Source organism: Balearica regulorum, chromosome 11, assembly GCF_011004875.1.
Source record: "Balearica regulorum gibbericeps isolate bBalReg1 chromosome 11, bBalReg1.pri, whole genome shotgun sequence".
NCBI lineage: Eukaryota > Metazoa > Chordata > Aves > Gruiformes > Gruidae > Balearica > Balearica regulorum.
In genome coordinates this window covers 9,444,954-9,464,304 of record NC_046194.1, presented here as the reverse complement: position 1 = coordinate 9,464,304, position 19,351 = coordinate 9,444,954, and the positions used below count along the sequence as shown (strand labels likewise).

The 19,351-nt window shown below is 47.1% G+C and overlaps 1 protein-coding gene across 12 annotated transcripts in view; it reads right to left on the bottom strand.

Annotated features, from left to right (window-relative positions):
- The window catches only part of MBNL3 (muscleblind like splicing regulator 3), a 97,745-nt gene that overhangs the window by 55,229 nt on the left and 23,165 nt on the right, over nt 1-19,351 (bottom strand). For 7 of the 12 annotated variants that reach the window (XR_012837261.1, XM_075763182.1, XM_075763193.1 and 4 more), the window contains exon 2: nt 8,201-9,192. The exons of 4 other annotated variants lie outside the window; for them this stretch is intronic. Coding sequence is in view for 7 of the 8 variants with exons in the window: in XM_075763182.1 (XP_075619297.1) it covers nt 8,201-8,374 (174 nt within the window). In the remaining variant the exon portion in view is untranslated. Of the gene's footprint in view, nt 1-8,200; nt 9,193-9,368; nt 9,686-19,351 lie in introns of those variants that run through there. One more of the 12 variants, XM_075763185.1, reaches the window with a different exon arrangement.

Below are 19,351 nucleotides of genomic sequence, written 5' to 3'. Positions count from 1 at the left end.
TGCACTGGGTCACAGGCACAGAGCTTGTGCTTGCAGATCCAAGCAGACTTTGCAGGACCGCAAGCTCCAGGTGCGTGCACCGAGTATGTGCAAAGAAACTCTCCCAAACTGGAAAGCCAGAAGTGGCAGAGGAAACAACCACAGGCGGGTCTCCCCCTTAGGAGAATATCTGAGGACCGTTTCTCTCTCTCAAAACCTGGTGCAACATCTCACTTCAGCACAAGGAGCTCTTGGCTGCCCACAGGAATTCTACTGTGCTTAAAATCAGACTTAAGTATTTTCCAGAGCTGGAACCTCAGTCTGGAGGGCTTTGCCCTTAAAAAAGAAAAGTAAGCCTCAGGAGCTGGAGATGGCATGCCACGGCCGTGCAACATTGCAATATGCCCATAAAAGGTTTCAAAATGTATCTGCTTAAGCACACGCAGCAGCTCAGAAGGGTTTCGAGTCACATCCCAAAAGAATTTCTCTCCTGCTTTTTTAGGCAAGTGTGAGCAGCAGTCAGCACTTTACCATCATCTTCCCAACCAGAAAACCAAGGTTACTCTTGGCTGATATTAATAATGTAAATGCTGCTGGCTTTATCCTTTGGGGATGGTGGTTTGCTCACACCACAGGGAGAAGACCAGGGCAATGCGAGCTGCAGAGAGGAGCAGAGGCCCTGCATTGCCAGGGCTGGCTGGTGAGCAGAAGAGACACGAGGCTGGCAGGAAAACCCCACTGCTGAATTTGCTTGGCCTGCCTCCCCGAAGAGGCTGGCCTCCAAAGTGCGGTCTCAGGACAAATTTGTGGCTACTGCTCTGCTTTCCAACATGTTCAAGGGAAAATGCACACAAGTCTGAGGCCCAAGGAAAAGCTGTAATAAATTAATTCATTAGCTGCAAGAAGAAATAAAAGAAGGACAGTGGTCCTGTGCCTGCCCCTTGCACCAAGAGTGCCTCCCAATGTGCCAGCCTGCACCTCTGCCAGCCCCTTGAACCTGACCCAGGGACACCACACATGAGACTCATGAGACTGGCACCACCAAACATCAGGTAACAGCACAGGCATCAGCCCCTTTGCAGGCAGGCCGTCAGGAGATACGTGGGGTCAGCAGGTCTGGGGCACAGGCAGCGCTCTCCATGTTCAGGAACAGAAGACCTTTAGAGGACATTTCTATAAACGCAAGGCTGGACCTGGTGTGACCCTAGGGCTGTTGCATTGCCACAGACAGGACATCTGTCCAGCGTCCCCCCCGATGAGTCAGACCCCAGCCTCACGCCAGCAGGGGCTGCCCAACCCCCAGGCACTCCAGGAGGGCTGCCAAGACACCTTGCTTATGGGTACCCATGGGAGGGCAGCACAGTCACAATGAATTCACCTTGCAGCACAAGATGGGCACCAGAGAACCACCAGGGTCCCTCCCCACTGATGCTTTAATACTCATCAGGCCAGAGCCACCCCAAGGACAAGACCACCACCTTGGAGACTCTCACTCCCACGCCTGGCTTTAGCAATGCCGCATCAGGCAGAGGAAGAGCCACACTGCCTTGTGCCATCAATGGGGTCAGATGTGGGACAAAGCAAAAGATCTACCCAAGCTGGGAGAGGATGGCAGGAAGAGACATACTCGTCTCCATGGGAAAACATGCTGGCAGGGAGAAAAGCGCTCAGAAGTTATTTCCACTGTTACTGATACTAGTTGATTAATGTCTCCATGCTGACCAAGCCTGTACAACTGTCCTACAGCTTTACATGGGGAAAGCCAACACAGATGCTTAGATTTGCCAAGCAGCCGCTGCAAATCATCTAATATCCACCCTCCACATGAATAACAGTCTGAGGGCTGTTAGGTAGGCCAATCTTGCATATGAGGGACCAATACTTTCAGAAGGAAGTTGCCCAAGCCTAATCAATTAAGAAAATGTGAACTCCAAGTATTAAACTACTGCTACTACTACAAGCGTCACACTGATAGCTTTGGAGGGCATTTGCCTTTCGGACAACTCCCTGTCAGCTTTCTCACAGGCTCTTAACTTCTACCTCTGTACTGATGGCAGCAACATCTGTACTGACTGACTAGCAGTTAACAGTGTGGCCCCTACAGCTATCTCCAGGAGCCCCCCAAGAAGGGATGATGGGATAGGATGGGTCTCACTTCTCACGGTCTCCATCAGAACTACACAAGAATACTCCCAGGATTTCCTCCACTCTCCCAGCAATGAGCTAATAAGGGAGCACCCCTCCGGGGTGGCACCAAACCAGACTATGCCACCAGGAAACATACGGACATCCCATCTTTCTTGTCATGTTACCCCTGGAAAACACCAGAAGGACCTAATGGAGATAAGAACACAGCCAATCCCCTTCTCCCTCCACAGCACGCCTCAAAAATCACCTGCTTGCTTTAAAGCACAGACAAGGAGTTCCTGCCAAGGACTGTGCAAATAGCTGCAATGAGTAAGACCTTCCCACCCCTTGCTGACTACTGCTGTCCCTGCAGCAGAATGACCAGGTAACACCAGCCTGTTTCTAGTTACATTCATTCATCACGCAGCACCTCTGCACAGAGGCAGGACCAAGGGCTTTTCAGCTCAGACACTGGACTTTGTGTTCAGCATCTAAGGCACTCTGTCCTGCTAACCCTGCTGTAGAGGCAGTAACCTGCAATGGAGAAGCAAAGGGACAGCTCAGGGCAGCAACCTTTTAAACCATGACAGCAAGATTAGCCAGTGCTCATCTGTCATGGTTCAGCTGTCAAAGTCACAGATAAATGAAGTGAGACTGCTAGGACATCAGAGAAAGCTATGGATAATGCTAAATAAAAAATACTCAGCACAGACCTATGTCCTGCAGAAAGTTTGGTTAGGCAGATTAAAGCAACAAGGTCTATCTTGCCCTGGAAAGTTGAATATACCTAGGGAGGTCACACACCATTCAAGTAACCGGCCTGACCCCAACAGAGAGCATCTGCAGTCCAGACACCGGGGCAGGCCTGGGAGATACTCAGCCACAGGCACCACCAGGTGAGCTGCTCCGTCAGTAGTCTCCATCCCACGGATGTGCCAAAAATATTCTGGAGCCAGTGCACAGAGTTTACACAGCATGCGTGCCAATTAAATTATGCTGTGAAAACATGAAGCTTGTGGTAACCCATACACAAGAAGGAATCAGACCTAAATACTGTTTTTTCATTTACACTTTCTTATTCACCTTGAAGTACCACTCTAAGAGAAATACAATAGCAACAGTTCTTATAAAAATAAGTCTAAATATGTTTTCCCCGCTTTTATATGTTTGATTCAGTAGTTATAAAAATCACTGATGATGTGCTGTAAGACACACAAGCATCCAGACAAGACAAAGCGGCTGCAAATCTACTTCTTCCCACAAATGCTGTTGTTACACAGGTAAGTGCCATAATGACTGATGGAAAGTAAAGGTTTCTCACAAAGGTGACTTGGCTCAATATTGTTCCTCTGGTTTATTTGCATCTCCATTACAATGAGCTGAGACACGCAGTCAGAGTGTCTCCAAAAATATCTCTATGGCTTTGTTTGCTTTCTTCTTCCTCTGTAAGAGCGTAACCATATGCTAAGTTTAGTGGGTGTTTTTAGTTGTTTCCCAGTTTGGCATTTATTTAAATTAAAAAAAAAAAAAGAAAAAAAAGATTTGATTGCAAACCAGTAACAGAAATAATTCTAGTGGAGTCAGCATAAAACAGGTATAAATTAGCATGAAAACTAGAAGGAACAGCCTCAGGTACACCAGTTTCAAGATCATATGGTACATTTATTACCCAAGCACAGGGAACTTTTTAGATTGTTGTAAGACTTTGAATACTATTACCAGATAATAACACTTCTTTTAGAAACCAGGCAATTTAGACAAAACTGTACTTTCAACTCCTTATTTTATGCCTGTTCTCAGACAACTTGCCTCTTTTTTTTTAATATGGAAGAAAACTTCTCTGAAACACCCAATAGCTTAACGACATTTTTTAAATTAGACCTCTCAAAGTCAAAACTTATACTCCTGAATTTTTCACCACACTACTTTCTGTCTTTCAAAATGCTCTTCAGAACTTTGATTTGCATATGGAAACATCTACATTCATAATGCAAATTTAAAAAAAAAAAAATGCCCCACAAAGCTGGGTTTGTAATTTTTTTTTAAACCCTGAGTCCATAGTGCAGATACCCAAACTGTGAGCAGTATAAAGCAAAGCCTCTGTGAACACCTGGTGTGCATTACCTGCATATTTTTATATAATATGTCACTATCTCCTAATAACAGTCTCTCAGCTTACTGCTCAATTAGTGTTTCTAGTAACCAAAGAAGGTGCTTTTTTTCATTCCTGACATCTTCAGAAACCAAAAGAACACAACTAACAATTTGCTGGCCAGGGAATTAAGAATCAGACAGGCTCATACCACGCCTGCCTGATCCAGCCTGAATAGAAAGGCTAATGACTTGAGCGCTAGCAGACAGCCCACCGCAGCGCCACGACAAGCCTTTGTACGAATTGCCATGAGGCAGCAAACCGTGTCCTGAGCCTTGCAAAAAGCACCAGCTATGCACGGGATGGTGCACACCAAGCCCGGGAGAGAAGCCGATGAATGAACCCAAAGGCCATCTGGGTTTACAGCGATGACAGTACGCTCTTCTCCTTTGCTCAAAACATCTCAGAGGTTATATGGGACTTGCCCAGGTGGCACTGCAGAGCATCAACTGCTGCCCAGCAGCCCTCGTGGTCACTTCTGGAGGAGAGGTGGCCCAGCAAGGGCTGGCTCTCGTGCCTCTGGACTGCCCTCCATCAAGCGGTGCAGGCTTGCCCTTCCATTCACACAAATTAATTCAGACAACACTGTTCTTCCAGAATAACGAGGGGGGAAGCGCGAGTAGAGAGCAAGAGCTCTCTTGGCATCCAATTCAAATCTGTGAACAGCTTCTCACAAGGAACTATTTTTAAGTTTCACATCAATCTGCTTGAAAAAGGTTCCTTCTGCTGCCTACAAATGTGCAAACTCCCCCTTCCAAGGACAGCAAGATCCAGCCCTGGACTTGCAACCTAATCAAGACTTAATATTTCATGACCAAAGCACTGCACAACGCTCCCACAGACAGCATGCCCTGGTGAACCTCACCTGAGCATCAGTGAAGCCCCCCACAATTACCTCTTCAGGAGTCCTGTGTGTGCTTCACAAGCTTACAGGGTGAAACAACCCACACTGAGGCAGCCTGACTGCTTCTGGAAGCATTACTGCTCTTACTGCCGCAACAGAGGCAGAACTCCTATGAGATTGGGGGGGGGAAGTGAGATGCAGTAAGCATATAGATGCTGTGCGTGACCTGACCAGTGAGGTGAAACCATTGTACTCTGGGTTATCAGAAGTTCCTGCATGAACGCATTGTTCAGGCTTAAGAGTTCTGTGAGAAAAAAAAAAAACAAGCAACAGCAGTACACAATGGATGCAGATAAGCAACCTCTGAACAAAGCCCTGGGCAACTGCAAGACAACGGGAAAACTTATTAGCTGCAAGCATCCTATATCCTCTCTCCAATAAAGCAACACAGATGTTCTGCTAATGCAGGGCGTGAAAAGATGAAGAGAGCACTAAGCAGCTATCGAGCCCTTCGCAGGAGAGAGGGTCAGTGTTCAACAGCTGTTGGAGGGAAACAGCAGCTGAACACACAAAGATGTCCACAGGACGGGCATGAAAAGCCTCCTCTTAACAGGTCTGAGAATGTAACATCTCTCGTCACCAGGAAGGGAGGCCACTGTTACGACCAGTAGCCCCTCGATACCATTGCAAACAGGGCTGTGCAAGCCCAGCTCCAGCCCAAGAACAGAAAGACCATTGTTCAAGAGTTTAGTCACCAGGGCGGTTATGTCCAGTGGGAAAGGCATGGTGTACACACACAAATGGAGGCTGTGGCATTGGGGACTGCATCTCTCCATGGCGTAGCAGAACCAGGGCTCTGCCCAGAGAGCAACCACAACCATGGGGCTGGAGGAAGGGCGGGCTTCAAGTCCCACTTCTTGTTTGAGAAGTGGGATGCAGAAACAGCCCCAGCATCAACCCCTGGCAGTCTGGCCTCTCCTCCTGGTGTACTTCCTAAAGGCAGAGGTGTCAGCCTTCCACAAGGCTTTCCTAAGCCTGGAAAATCTGTTCCCTGGAAAATTCAGGCCACTTAACTAGCACATACTGGGCATCTGCTACTGTGTCAAGAGGAAACTGCAACGAGAACATTATTTAACAGCCAGTTACACAGGAAACACACAGAGCTGTAGAAGTTCATACCCTACTCCTTTGGCATTTTTTGCTTTCTCAACATGATGCTCCCCATCCCACTCCCCACCACTGAAGCAGGAGACATGCCTGCTCATACCAGTGGGTGGGATTTGAACCCCAACTACCCATACGCTTGGTCCTGCACATCTCACGGGCCCAGCTGTGCAGAGAAGGGCCAGCATGGAGCACCTGGGCATGCTGCAAACAGTGCACCCCAATTAGCACACATGAGGAAGTGTCACCCACCGGGTGACGCTGGACGCTGGACTACAGCGCAGCTCAGAGTCAAGCCAAGCTGGGCGGTCGCACAGGGGACACCTCCCCAGGACATAGTTGGACTTGATGATCTTAAAGGTCTTTGCCAACAAAAATGATTCTATGATTCTATGACACGGCAAACATCAGGCAAGTTCTGCAAGGGACTTGGTACTACCCTATGCAACATGACAGCACTCCTTCCAGTTCACAAATAAATGTTATAAAATGTAAACATATTAACCTCTTCATTGAAAGTATCTGCACTGCCACTGGCTACAATTCAAAAGTTTCAAGGGCATAAAGAACACGACTGTTTTTCCCTCCAATAAAAATATTTCTGTCTTTTGCTGTCAGCAAACCAGCAATGTAAATGAACATTTGAAAGTCACTGTATAACTAGGAGTCATTGCACATAATAAGATTAAAAAGAGCAAAACCGCATGCAAATAGGAAGCTTGAGCTTCTTGGTAGAAGGGAACAGAAGTGAAAATTCGAAAAAGCCACAAACAGTAATAAAATGGGTAAACCCGTATTAGACTGGATCCAGCCCTGGTCTGAACCTGTGTATACATAATTCCACCATTTCTGTTACTCATTATGTTCATAAAAATAAATCCACATCTTTTCAAGCAACAGTTGAAGTACAAGGGAAAACTTTTAAGCTTGTAAAATTTACCAGATTCCTTCTAGAAACTCAAACAGGTTAATTACTCTGATCAAAACATTAAACACAATGTCAAGAGTTCTCAAAAGCAATCAGTTAGCCATACAGTCTCAAGGTTTTTACCATCCTATCCAAAACACCTTTGAGGAGCCACACTTTTGGGGGAAAGAAAAAAAAAAGTGGATGTTCCTGTCCTGAGAACTGTGGTAAAGTGACCCCGAACAGAGATGCCCGCTTGCCCTCCTGCAAGTCCCCAGTCCCAACTCAGACCCTGGGTATTTGGTAAATTCTGAAAGTCACCAACAGTGACAAGCAAGCAAGAGCCATTTACTGCCTGAAAAATGGACTCTGCAAAGATGAGCACTAGCAAAAAAGCTCAGCTGTAACTTGGACAGGCCTAGCAGACCCATCGCGTTTGCATGTCCCTTACAGAAAGCATTTTCCCAACACCCATTTTTCTGGGAGCACCGCTCTCCAAATATTTTGGCTGTTCCTCATCTACAGGACAGCATAAGAGCACATCTGCAACTCTGTCTCCAGGAAATACACATAAAGATGATTCATTATCTTAAAATGGTGCTTTCATTTCTGCTCATTAAAAGCACATTTGGGATCTTTGTGCCGAATGCGCAGCCGATGTGCTCTAGACACAAATTAAAGCACTGGGTTTCAGTTCTGTACTTTTCTCATTTCAGTGTCATTTGCTGCCCACGATGTGCATTCTCCATTTCAAGTACAGCTGTATCAGACCCGAGCTACCATCGGAAAACACGCTCTGGATAAAATCCCCTCTCTCCCTGTGATGCCTGGCACTCCGGGCAATTGCACTTGATGTCAGAAGCAACCTAGATTTCAGGAGCTACATCCCACACCAGCAGCATCCTCCCTGCAGAAACAGAGCAACAAACAGTTGTTCTGCACATCCCACAACCCAGCACGCTGAGCCATTCGGAAGAGAAGGAAAAGCAAGTGAGCTTAGGTAATGCACACGTTAGACAGTCCTCACCTTTAGGGAGTCAAAGCAGGCAATAACTCGACCATTTTCCACATGGCAACTCCGTGACGGATGGGCGAACTTGCACTCTGCATCAGACCGAGAACAAGTACCTCTCTGAAACTCTCGACACACTTCTAACGTCAGCCATTTTGTATCACGAACCAGGGAAACGTTTACAGCCATATTAAAAAACAAAAATTAAAATGCAAGCAATCACACCCTTCTTCAGGGCAATATTTACTGCTGATCTTTTGTTTTCTTCTTTTTTTTAAAAAAAGGGTAAAAAAGTGAATTCAAGTTAAACGTGAAGAAATAACTAACTTGTTGCTTTGGTAGAACTCCTATTCATCAGCACTTAGGTTTTCATTTAAGTCAAATCGTGTTTGTTTAAACAAGAATTAAACATAAAGCCAATCATAAAATAGAAATCTTATCAGAACAACTGAAAATCAAATTAGAGGCCAGCTCCTAAAAGTGCAATTGTAGAAGTTAAAATATAAGCGTTATATTTTGTGCCACTGCCGAAGTTACTTGCAAATAACTGGCAGACTTTCAAAAGAATTCTGTGCTCTCCAGTTAATGGTTTCAATTATTCTTGCAAAAAGCATATGCTGCTGGCAGCACTTCAGTTTGTGGAATGGTCTCAGTCCTTGGAGAGAAAACTTCAGGGATTTTTTTTTTTTTTCTATTTCTTGCTTCTAAAAATTACGGTTCGTGAGCATCAAAACGAGCAAAAGGACATCTGATTTTTTTCTTTCTTTTCTTTTAAATATTTGCTACATACTCGGGGGAAGGAAAAAAATGGCTGAGCAAACTGCGTGTAAATGGGGAGCCAAAAAAAAAAAAAAAAAAAAAAAAGGGCAAGGCTGGAGGAGTTGCCGTCAGGGCACGAACCGCAAGCAACGCCGAATTAAAAAGAGAGGGGGGCGAGGGGCAGAGAGAGGCAGCCCTAGACAGAAATCCAAGCAGCGGTGGCTTCAGGAAAGGCACTTTTCAGCAACCTGCAGGAAAAAGAGAAATAGAATCAGCCACGAGCCGACGGCCGCCCCCGCTCAGGCGGGCGCGGGGCTGCCCGGCCCCCGGCGGTGCGGCGCGGCGCCGGCAGCCATTGTCGATACCAGGGGCATTTCCCGCACCAAGCTGCGCATGGGAGGAGGAAGCGGCCAATGGCGTTTACCGTTGCAGCAGCAGGCCTGGGGAGCCGACCAATAAAAGAGACCGTTTCATAGCGGCCGAAGCTGGTAGACGCTGGGTTTTGTGCCCGCCGCACGGAAAAGCGCCTCAGCCTCACGGCCCGGCCTGCGGAGCGGCCCGGGGCCCGGCGCGGAGCCTGAGCGGGGACGGGCCCAGCCCAGCCTCTGCCCAGCTTTGGCGCGGCGCCGCGCCCGGCCGGCGATGCCCTGGGCGCCCAGGCAAGGCGTACTGCAGGGCCAGCAGCGCGGGGTGGGCTGCATCCACCGGCCAGCCCTCCCAGACTAGGGAAGGATATTTTGCTCTTTAGTCTTTTTCAATTTTTTTTTATTTCATTACACACACACACCACCCCCTTTTCTCTAGGAAGCGTTCAGGCAGGAAGAGCAGCCGGTGGCTTTCTTGTATACAAAGCAGTAGGAGCTGCTAGAGCTCAGCCCCATAACCACTTCGCATATTTAAGGTGTTTTATTTAACCCATTGCTAGCTGCAGAGCTGTTCCAGCAGCGACCTGGGAGGGCACATGAAGACAAACGACTGGTTCACAGTTGCTCCTCTGGATTCAAAACTTACAAAACTAAGCGCAAACCCGGCAGGGAAACGTGAGCCACACACACACGGAAAAAATTAACTCATTGCTCACAGCTGTAGTTTTCCACCAGACTAAAGTCAACTCGAATTACTCTGACTCCAGCAACTCGTGTTATACAACAAGCAACTTACAATGCATTCCTATTCAAGGCTTCCTTGGCATCAAGTAAAATGTTAAGCAGTCCCTAGAGTTTCCCATTCTAATATTAGCTGTACCAATGCTGCCTGATAGGATTGGGCTATTTCCAAGTTCCCAAAATCCAGCCCTTTATCTTCCTAAAGTACTGCCGCCCAGTTTTGCAAACACTTGACGGGGTGCAGGATGTTGCTCGTGTGACTGAGACTTGACGCTTTTGCAGGCGAAGAGCCTTCAACTACAAGAAAAGGAAGCTTAAATTTCTCTTTTTGTTATTGGTGTGTTACTGCAATTACACTGATCAGTAACTGAAACCTACTGGAGCTGGAACAGTCAAACAATGCTACCAAGGAAGAAGTGTGGGAAGAGGCTGTCAGCAGCAGCAGGGGGTGGGGCACAAAGGCTGTTTGATTCATGGATTGAATTATTTCACATTAAAAAACAACCTTCATTAAACCTACATTGCAAGTATTTTCTAGGCTAATTAGAGTCAAGTTCATAACAAAAAGCTGGCCAGATCCTTGCAATCCAGCTTGCAGCATCAGCACAAAGGTTAGTCTGATCCATGCTTCTGGAAGGACCTATGCATTTTTGCACATCAGGTGGGGAACAGAGACTGCAAACATCTGATTTGCTAGGCGTGTTTTAAACTTCAAAGGGAAGGAAAAAACCGCACATTTAGCCATGCTCATATCTTCTGGGTTTCGTAAAGAACAGTGATGCTCTAAATCAATTCCAATGTTGCAAATGGGGCAAATTTAAACAGCAATCCCATTCACTGATGTATGGGCTCCCAGTCCAAATGAGCTCAGCAAGCAGGAAAAGATGTGCGGAAACCCTTCTCTGCAGGGAGCTAGGGACTGGCTGGGTGCAGCTCTTAAAAACGAGCTAGAACAGGTCAGATATGGGTGGGGATTAGAAAAGAATGCTCTCTCAGAAGCTGCTCTGAGCAGACTGAAATACAACCATCTTGTGAATTAAGTGCCTATTCCCAGGGAAGTGAGGACCTGTTAACACTGGGGCCTGAATACGGTGGGTCTGAACTTAACACACAGTTACACCAAGATGTACAAACAGTGTAGTAACATCTGCCACTTCCCTGCCCCTCCACCTTGAGAAATCCCAAAGAACATAATAAACCAAACGTTCACCCTCTCACCCGTGTAGCTCAGGAGCACACATGTGCATGCACAAACACAGAGGTACATGCCTGCACTAAGCTACTCAGTCCTCAAGATGAAGGGAATCATGTTAATGGAAGATAAGTCAAATGAATCCTACAAAACATTAAACTACAAATATCAAGACATTCAGATACAAAGAAAAATATCAACCATGTTACTTTACAACTCTTAAGGGAGGAAAAAACAAACAGAACACTCTGAAGAAACACTTGCCAATGTCCTGCTGATGGAAATTGAGAAGAGACCCCCAGCCCCACACCCTGCAGAAAGGCACACTCATCTGTTCCACACGTGAGAGCAAGACACAAGGAACATTCTGTGCTACAGAAACAACCCACCTTCCTGCAAAAGGACAGACTATCATCTCAGACCCTGGGACTAGGGTTCCTGTACTGGGGAGAGCCAACTAAATGAATAGTTAAAAGCAGGGGCCTGAATTCTGCAGCCTGCGTGCCAACCAGCAGAGCACAGCAGCAGCACACTTGTTTGCCGTGCACTCAGGAGAGCACTTAAGCACACGCTTAACTTTGAGCATGCCGACAATCTTACTGGAAAGAAGAAAACCTGAAGCATGTACTTAAGTGTTTTGCTGAATCAAGGCCTAAATAAATGAATCTCTTTTGCAGGTTTATCAGGGCTGGGAGGCCAGCAAGCACAGGCAGCCATCATCACGTTTCAGCTTACATGATCGCAGCCCAGAAGAGCATGAGCTAGACTTCTCTGCAAGTCAACAAATACAGTTCTGTCAATGTTTGGATTGCTGCAAATTCCCTCTCCATGTGGCCACGGGGAAGCTGAAAACGCGTGCACATAGGACTGACATCACACCGAGCGCTGTATAGTGCTGCAGCAAGGCTCCCATGCATGCCACCAAAGGGTAACGCACATCAGACAGGAACCTGCCACTGACACTATAAAGCTTCAGTGCTCCATGTTTGAATGCTGGCAGCAAACAACTGTAACTGTTCTCACCATGATGCATCCTTAGAACTCCCTTCTATTATCCCTTTTCTTTTTTTTCTTTTTTTTTGGGGGGGGGAAGTGGGTGGATGGGGGAATGACTGGCATTTTATTCACTTTGTTCTCCCACTTATTTCAAATGGGAGGAGTAAAAACATCCATGCCAAAACCAACATACAAGGATGAAAAATAGCTCCAGAAAACACAGGCTTCATTAGCGTGCAGGAAATACAACAAAGGGTAGGTGCTGCCTCTTGAACCCTTCCCAGCAAGCCAGATCCGTCTGACAGAGCCCCTCTCTTCCACTACCAGATAGGCCAATCTCATTTCAACGGCAGTGGTATCAAAGCTGGAGAAAGCAGAGGAGAAGAGAGAAGAGCCCATGGCCTTTATCCCTGTAAAGAAACTGTAACATCCCTGAAGCCCCTGCTCCAGGGCCACTTGCTGGGCCAGGCTCTAATTGCTTGAGATGCAGGAGGACGGGGCTTGCTCCAGATGTCAGACCCAGCCTTGCACCTACTGAAGTAAAAGGGAACAAGGGCAATCTGAGGAGCAAAGGTCATGCCAGGGCTCGCCTCTGGCAGCACTGAGGTGCCTTCACCACTTGAGGTAACATGAGGATGAACGTATTCACTTGACGCTTGAATTCTCCCTGCTTTCCATGAAACCGATCCCCTTCCACTGACACCCCCCATGGACATCAACTTGTGAGGATGCTTCCTGACAGCTGAGTTCAGAGATGGTAATTTATGTGACAGGGTGGATTCAAGCAGCTCCCAAGTGTAAATGATGCTATTTTTAAGGGGGGTGGGGGGGTGTGTGTGTTTTGGGGGGGTTTTGTTGGTCGTGGTTTTGGGTTTTGGTTTGTTTGGGGTTTTTGTGGGGTTTTTTTGGTTGTGGGTTTTGGGCTTTTTTTTTTGGAGAAGAAAAAAAAAAAAAGACTCCATAGAAGTGACAAGGTGGGTTCCTTATTTATTGTTCCTCAAGGATTTCCAGGTCACGACTGCTCAGATGAGAAGCAAAAGTGCTGTTGCCCTGACAGTCCTGGCAAGCAAGAACAGCAGCTATTCCCCTTTGCCTGAAGTGCAATAGGGACAGTGCAGATAGTGAAGGGACACTGGAGCTTTCCTAAAGCCAAGTTCCAGCCATGCCCTTTCTTTAGCATATGTGATGCTGTCCATGCTCCTCTCATCAACACAAACCACCAACATGTGACAGAGAAACCAAGGACCCACTCTCCTGAGCCCAAGCTTGGCCCTGTACTGCCAGGCTGCAGCATGCTTTACCCAGTTTTGGAAGTTATGGTCAATGAAAGCTCAGACCCAGCCAGTCTGGATGGATGGACACCCTGGAGGCACAGCAACAGAGAAACTGCGCTCCTAAGCTTGCAAAATTCAGACCTCAAATCTTTCCCTAATTCCACCACAACTTACATCCCACCCCTGAACTATTCATGTTCTCTGTCTAGATGTTGTCAGAGCCAAAAGACTTCTTTTCATGGCCTTTCCTCAAAGCACTAAATTCAGCTGGCAGCACAAATGACACTCACTCATCAGTCCTTGCACCTTTGAGGCAATTCTGTCATCTCGGCTTTTCATTGCATCTTAATGGGTACGGAAGAGCTCGGTGCACCCACCACTCCCTCCTCAATAAGCTTGAATGGGAGAACTCCTCACTTAAACAGCAGTGAGATGTTTCCACTATCAAAAAATCTTCCAGATAAACGCTGTGTTCCTGGAAACACTGCACATGGCAAAAAGAAATGGGAACAATGAAAATAACACATTGAACTCTTTTGTTGTGAAAGAGAAACAGAAGCCTTTAAGAGAATACCACCACCCATCCAACAGCATTTTCACATTCCCGTAGAAAACCAAGTCTGAGCATCTTCCCCAGTTCTTTCTTTCTCCTCCACTTTCACAGCAGTAATAAAAAACACATGAAGCTGCATCTTAGCTCTTCAAAGGAACCAAAAAGTTACAGTCAAGGGCAAGTTTTACTGGGTGATGTTATACCGGTATATTTCTTGGCACTGATGCATGAGAAAAGATAACCTACATTTTGGGGACCTTTCAGTGGGGGGGGGGGGGAAGGAAAAATCTAGGATCCACTGAGCCAGGAACATGACGACATTAATTCAGTTGGCTGACATTAGAGAAACTCATTTTGGGTCTCACAAAAGCCCATGGCAAGTTAGGTGCTGCCACAATCAGATCACTGGGCATCTCTGCTTCACTTGAGACTGGTTCAAAAGTAGAACTAGTGAGACTGTACAACAGCAAGAGAAACCACAAAAATAACACACCGAAGGTCAAGGCATGGATCCTCCACCGCTGAAGTCCTGATTAGCAAGGCTCTTCTTACCCTATATCACATAAAACCCAGCAGCGCTCAGATTCCTAAAGACTCCAATTCCTCCGCTGTTGCAATGCTGACAGTTTGCACACAGCAGGGCTGCCTCCAACATGGGCCAGCTCCCACCCCCCGTGCTCACACGGGCTGTGCACTTGGGACAGGAGCCATCTCTGCAAACAGCGGCTTCTCCATAGCTTCTCATCACCTGTGCATTTAATGGGCTGCACTATCAAGCCCAAAGAAGGTCAATTTATTTTCTGCTGTCTGCAAGAAGTATTTTTGCTTTCAAATTAGAAAATATTCTATTTTTCCACTCTGGCCTTCATACTTTAAAGCAAACACTTTAGGGACACAGTAGACACTTTGAATATTTCCTTTATGAACATTCTGTACCTGGACACTTTCTCCCTCAGGGAACAGTTTACTTAAGGTAGACCTTTACAGCTAGAAGAAAATAAACCTTCTTTTGTTCTTCTACCAGTTACTCAGAAAAGGAGCAGGTTTCCTCTCCATGGCCATGCATGAAAAGTTTCTGTTCAAGGTCTAATGGCAGATGTTGGGAGCCATGAATCACCAGGGATCACACCATGTGCCAAAGAGTCAACTCAGCCCTGAGTGCTGTCTATTCAGAAGAGGACAGCAGAACCCAGAAGCCACATGCACAAATAAAACCACCCCCCAATGCTGTGGCAACGGAAGAGCCTCGGTGGCAGGACATAAACCCACTACAGAAGTGGCTGTGTGCACAAGGTGGATGTGTGGGCATGCAAATACCACCCATCTCTGTGATGAAAAAGCCACAGCTCGTCCTTCCTCCCCCACGCTGGCTCATGCCACTGACTTAGAGCTACTCTGCAGAAGGTGGGTTACTGGTCGTGACCTTGATGGAAAGAGCAGCACAAGAAAAATCCTCCTGCTCCTCAGTGGGGAAGGCGCACATACTGTGTCGTACCTCTTCGGAAGCTCGCCAACCTTGCTAAAGCTCCTGGATTTACGGCTGTGGTGCTCTGCGGGGACAGCAGTGCTGCTGTCCTTGGGAAAATGGATTGTCCATCACATGTCTCTGGGTGCTCCCCACTGCTTTTAGCTGCCCTGGCATGACTTAGGCACCACTTTTACCTGGAGAGGTGGCAGTTGAGGAACCAAGGGGGGGAAGAAAAAGATAAAATAAAGCACTGTGAGGGAAGGAAGCCCTTCACTGCAGAGAAAAAAAAAGTATAAACAAACTTGGGGAACTTTATCCTCCCTTGCATACATGCAATTCTCCACATCTACACCCTGCAGCAAACAATTACAGGAAAAATAAATGCCACGTTTAAGGAAATATTTGAAAAAAGTCACTTTGTTTCTGAAATCTAGGATTCTTCACTGTGGACTACAGAGCTCCCATTCCCTCAGCTGCCTGACATCTTCTTCTGTTTTGCCTGTTCATCAATCTCCACCTCCTCCTGTCCACCGAAGTTCAGAGAACTTCTCTCCACTTTGCTCCTGCGGGATTATTTCTTCTCAAAAATGCTTCCACAGGCAAACGGCTGCGAACTGTTTCCCACTATCTGCTGGGTATTTCTAAGCCAAAAACACATTACAAAAACATTGCAATTTAAGGAGCTTTTTTGTTTATTTGTTTGTCTTTGAACAAAGTCACAGAAGCTGCTGTGCTGGACCCCCACACGTGCCTCAACAGAACAAATACCTTCCCATAGGGTGTTCCAGGGCAGCGTGCAGTACAGTGCTTCGAAAGAAACTTCCCCTGTTTCGCTGAATAGATTTGTTGTTAGAATAACCACACATGCACATTTTTGTTCTTTTGGGCTTTTGATTTCCTGCCATCAGCTTATTTGGGACCAGTTAGAGGTCAAGACCCCTTCCCTACTCCAGCTCTCCACTAGGAGTGATGGTGACCCAACTGTAAAGCCACACCTATGAGATATGGGCATTCCTGGGGGATGCTCTGCTGATCAGGCAGCCAAGCGGGAGTTTTGCTTGAGCCGGGCTCCAGCCCAGCCCCCATCGCTCCTCAGCTGCAGAGACATGGAGAAGAATGCTCCCCTCTACTGGGACCTGCCTGGCAAATCCCTTCTAGCCTCATATGGGAGGCAGCTTCCCAGTGCCAAGGGCCAGGGAGCTGTGTTAGAGCAGGGTGGCTAACCCAAAATAAGCATTTCCTCTGCGGTACAGAAGCAGCTACTGTGCTGCTGTGAAGCAGTGCTAAAATCCCCTCCAGTGCCAGCACCACTTGGGAGGGGTTAGGACCACAATTATACCAGCTGCAAACACAAAAGAAAAAAAAAAAAGTTGGCAGGGATCTCTGGAGGTCAGCTAATCCAAACCCCGGCTCAAAGCACAGCCAGCTTCAGAGGTGGATGCTTCCATCTCCAAGCACAAAGAGAGCTGTCTCGCACAAAGAGAGCTCAATTGAGTCAAACAAATTTACAAAGGAGACAGGAAAGGCCAAGGCTCATTAAGGCTTGTTCCCCACCACGTAATCGTAAGAAATAGGATCAAGCAGATGTATCCCACAATCTATCTGATTATCCTACTCAGTGTTCAAGAAACCCCCAAGGTCCTTGCCAATAAGATAAGTGTCCGCGTGTGCTTGGGCAGGCTGATGGGGACGGCTGATGGAAGGAATGCCTTTACCCAACTGCCCTTTGTGGGATTCTGCTGGCAGGAACAACCTCCGGGCCACTCCTAAGCTCCAAGCATGGCCCTAAACCTCGAGCCAGGCAGTATAACAGGAGAAATGCTGCAATAGAAGCCCAGCTCAGCCATTCACTGTGGTGCAGAGGAGGCCTGGGATTTTTGGGAGGTATCAGGCTTGCTGCATACACAGAAGAGAGCTGCCCAGGTCTGGTGCTTCATAGGTGCCTCTGCCCATGTGCACGTACTTGTGCCTGGAAAATTCCCACTCCAGACTTCTCAATCATAGAGCCTGCTGCTCAAGGAGACAGATTTTCTCCAACAGCAAGGGATTTTCCATTCGGGTCCCATACTGCATCTCCTCAAAGCACATATGTGCTCCTATGCGCACACTGTAGTTTGACACACTCGTGTCAAACTGTCCTACCTGGTGACCACAGGCCTGCAGAAAGAGGACATGGGATTTGGACAGAGGTTTGCATTCTTTCTGGGCTGGAAGAACTCACAGAAAACAAAAATAGTTTTTCTTTTAACATTCTTTGTACTGAGCACTTGGATAAGCCATAAGTAACTTGGCAGCAAACCAGTCTGGTACAAACACAGAACACCAGAACACAATGCAATCATCACAAAGCCACCGCTCTGGGCCAGACAGTAATTTTCCCCTTTGCACAGGGCAGGCCTCCAAAGTCTCTATGCTACTACATTCAAGTCCATCTGAATTACACGATGTGTTAAAAATGAGGACTCATGCACAATAACAAAAACATTTCTGGGCTGCGCAGAAGGGCATACCACGTACAAAGGTACTAAAGACACATGTGTAAAACAATTGAAGACTCGGGAAAAGGGAAGCCTTGACTTATTCCTCAACTCAGACCTCTAACAGCATCCTCAGGTTGCAAATCGAACACATGATGACAGGAGACAGAAAGACCAGTAACAAAAGCATCCAATGTGTTTAGGACAATTTCTTTCAGGATTAAAAAAAGAAAAATAGGACATGCAGGAAATCAGGAAGAGCAAACATAGCAACAACCAAGAGCATACTTTCCACTTCCATACGCCAGTGAAAATCCAGAGCAGTCTATTCCCAAACCTCAAAGGCATTATCTTTGCACAGGTAGTGGCTGCATATCACCACTCAGGGAAGATGCTCTCATCCCTAAGTGCCAGAGTGGGACCCTGGAGACAGGGGCTCAAACCCTGCTGCAGCACAGGTGCCACAAGTGCTAAGTCGCTTCATCCCTCTGAAAAACGAGGGCTGCTACTTTCCTTTCTTTCAGTGATGTTTGGCAGATAAAACCCAGGAACGACAATCAGGCATTAAGAAACTACTATGGTAAAGGCTATATAAGCACTAGATTAATAGATCTGTCTCAGACCCCACAGTGATTACAGTATGAAATAGGACACAGTAGGCAGAGCAGAAAGCACGCACACACACATATACCTGCCCCATTAATCCAGCAGGCTGCAACAGGATGAAAGGCATTTCCAACAACTCCAATCTTGCTTATGCAGCAATAAGCACCCTCCCCGCGCAGAAGGGAGTCACTGCTGCAGTACACGTGGGGGAGCAGCCAAGCCAAGAGGCACCTGGAAGATCTAAGTGCCAGTTTTGGCAGCGTACTTCGGCACCAAGTGCCACCCACTCAGCTAGCAGCCAGGGGCTGTCTGCCTGGTGCTCCCTTGGGACACTGAGGGGTTGGGGATGCACGCAGAGAGAAGCCAACACAGCTAAGCCCTGAAAAAGGCAAGGGGAAATCAAAGTCACCCTCGAGGCACTTCCCAAGCCATTCAGAGTTAGTGTGTTGGCCTCTCCTGCCTTCCACACACCCCAAAATCTGTTATTCATTGCTCTTCATCTCACTGCCAGGTTGATGAATCAACTTTTCAAGGGACTGAACGTCCTCTGTTCTCCCCAAGATGCCTGAGTCATGGACACCAACTGAAGTCCTCAGATCTTCAATTCTCTCTCCTTACCTTCTTGTATCAGTAATTTGACAGCCTCCAGTTTTTCCCCACCTCAGCCCCACCCCCCGTGGAAGCCTTAGTGACTTGAATTACTTGCAATTTCCTACTTAAGACCCTGTGGCATGC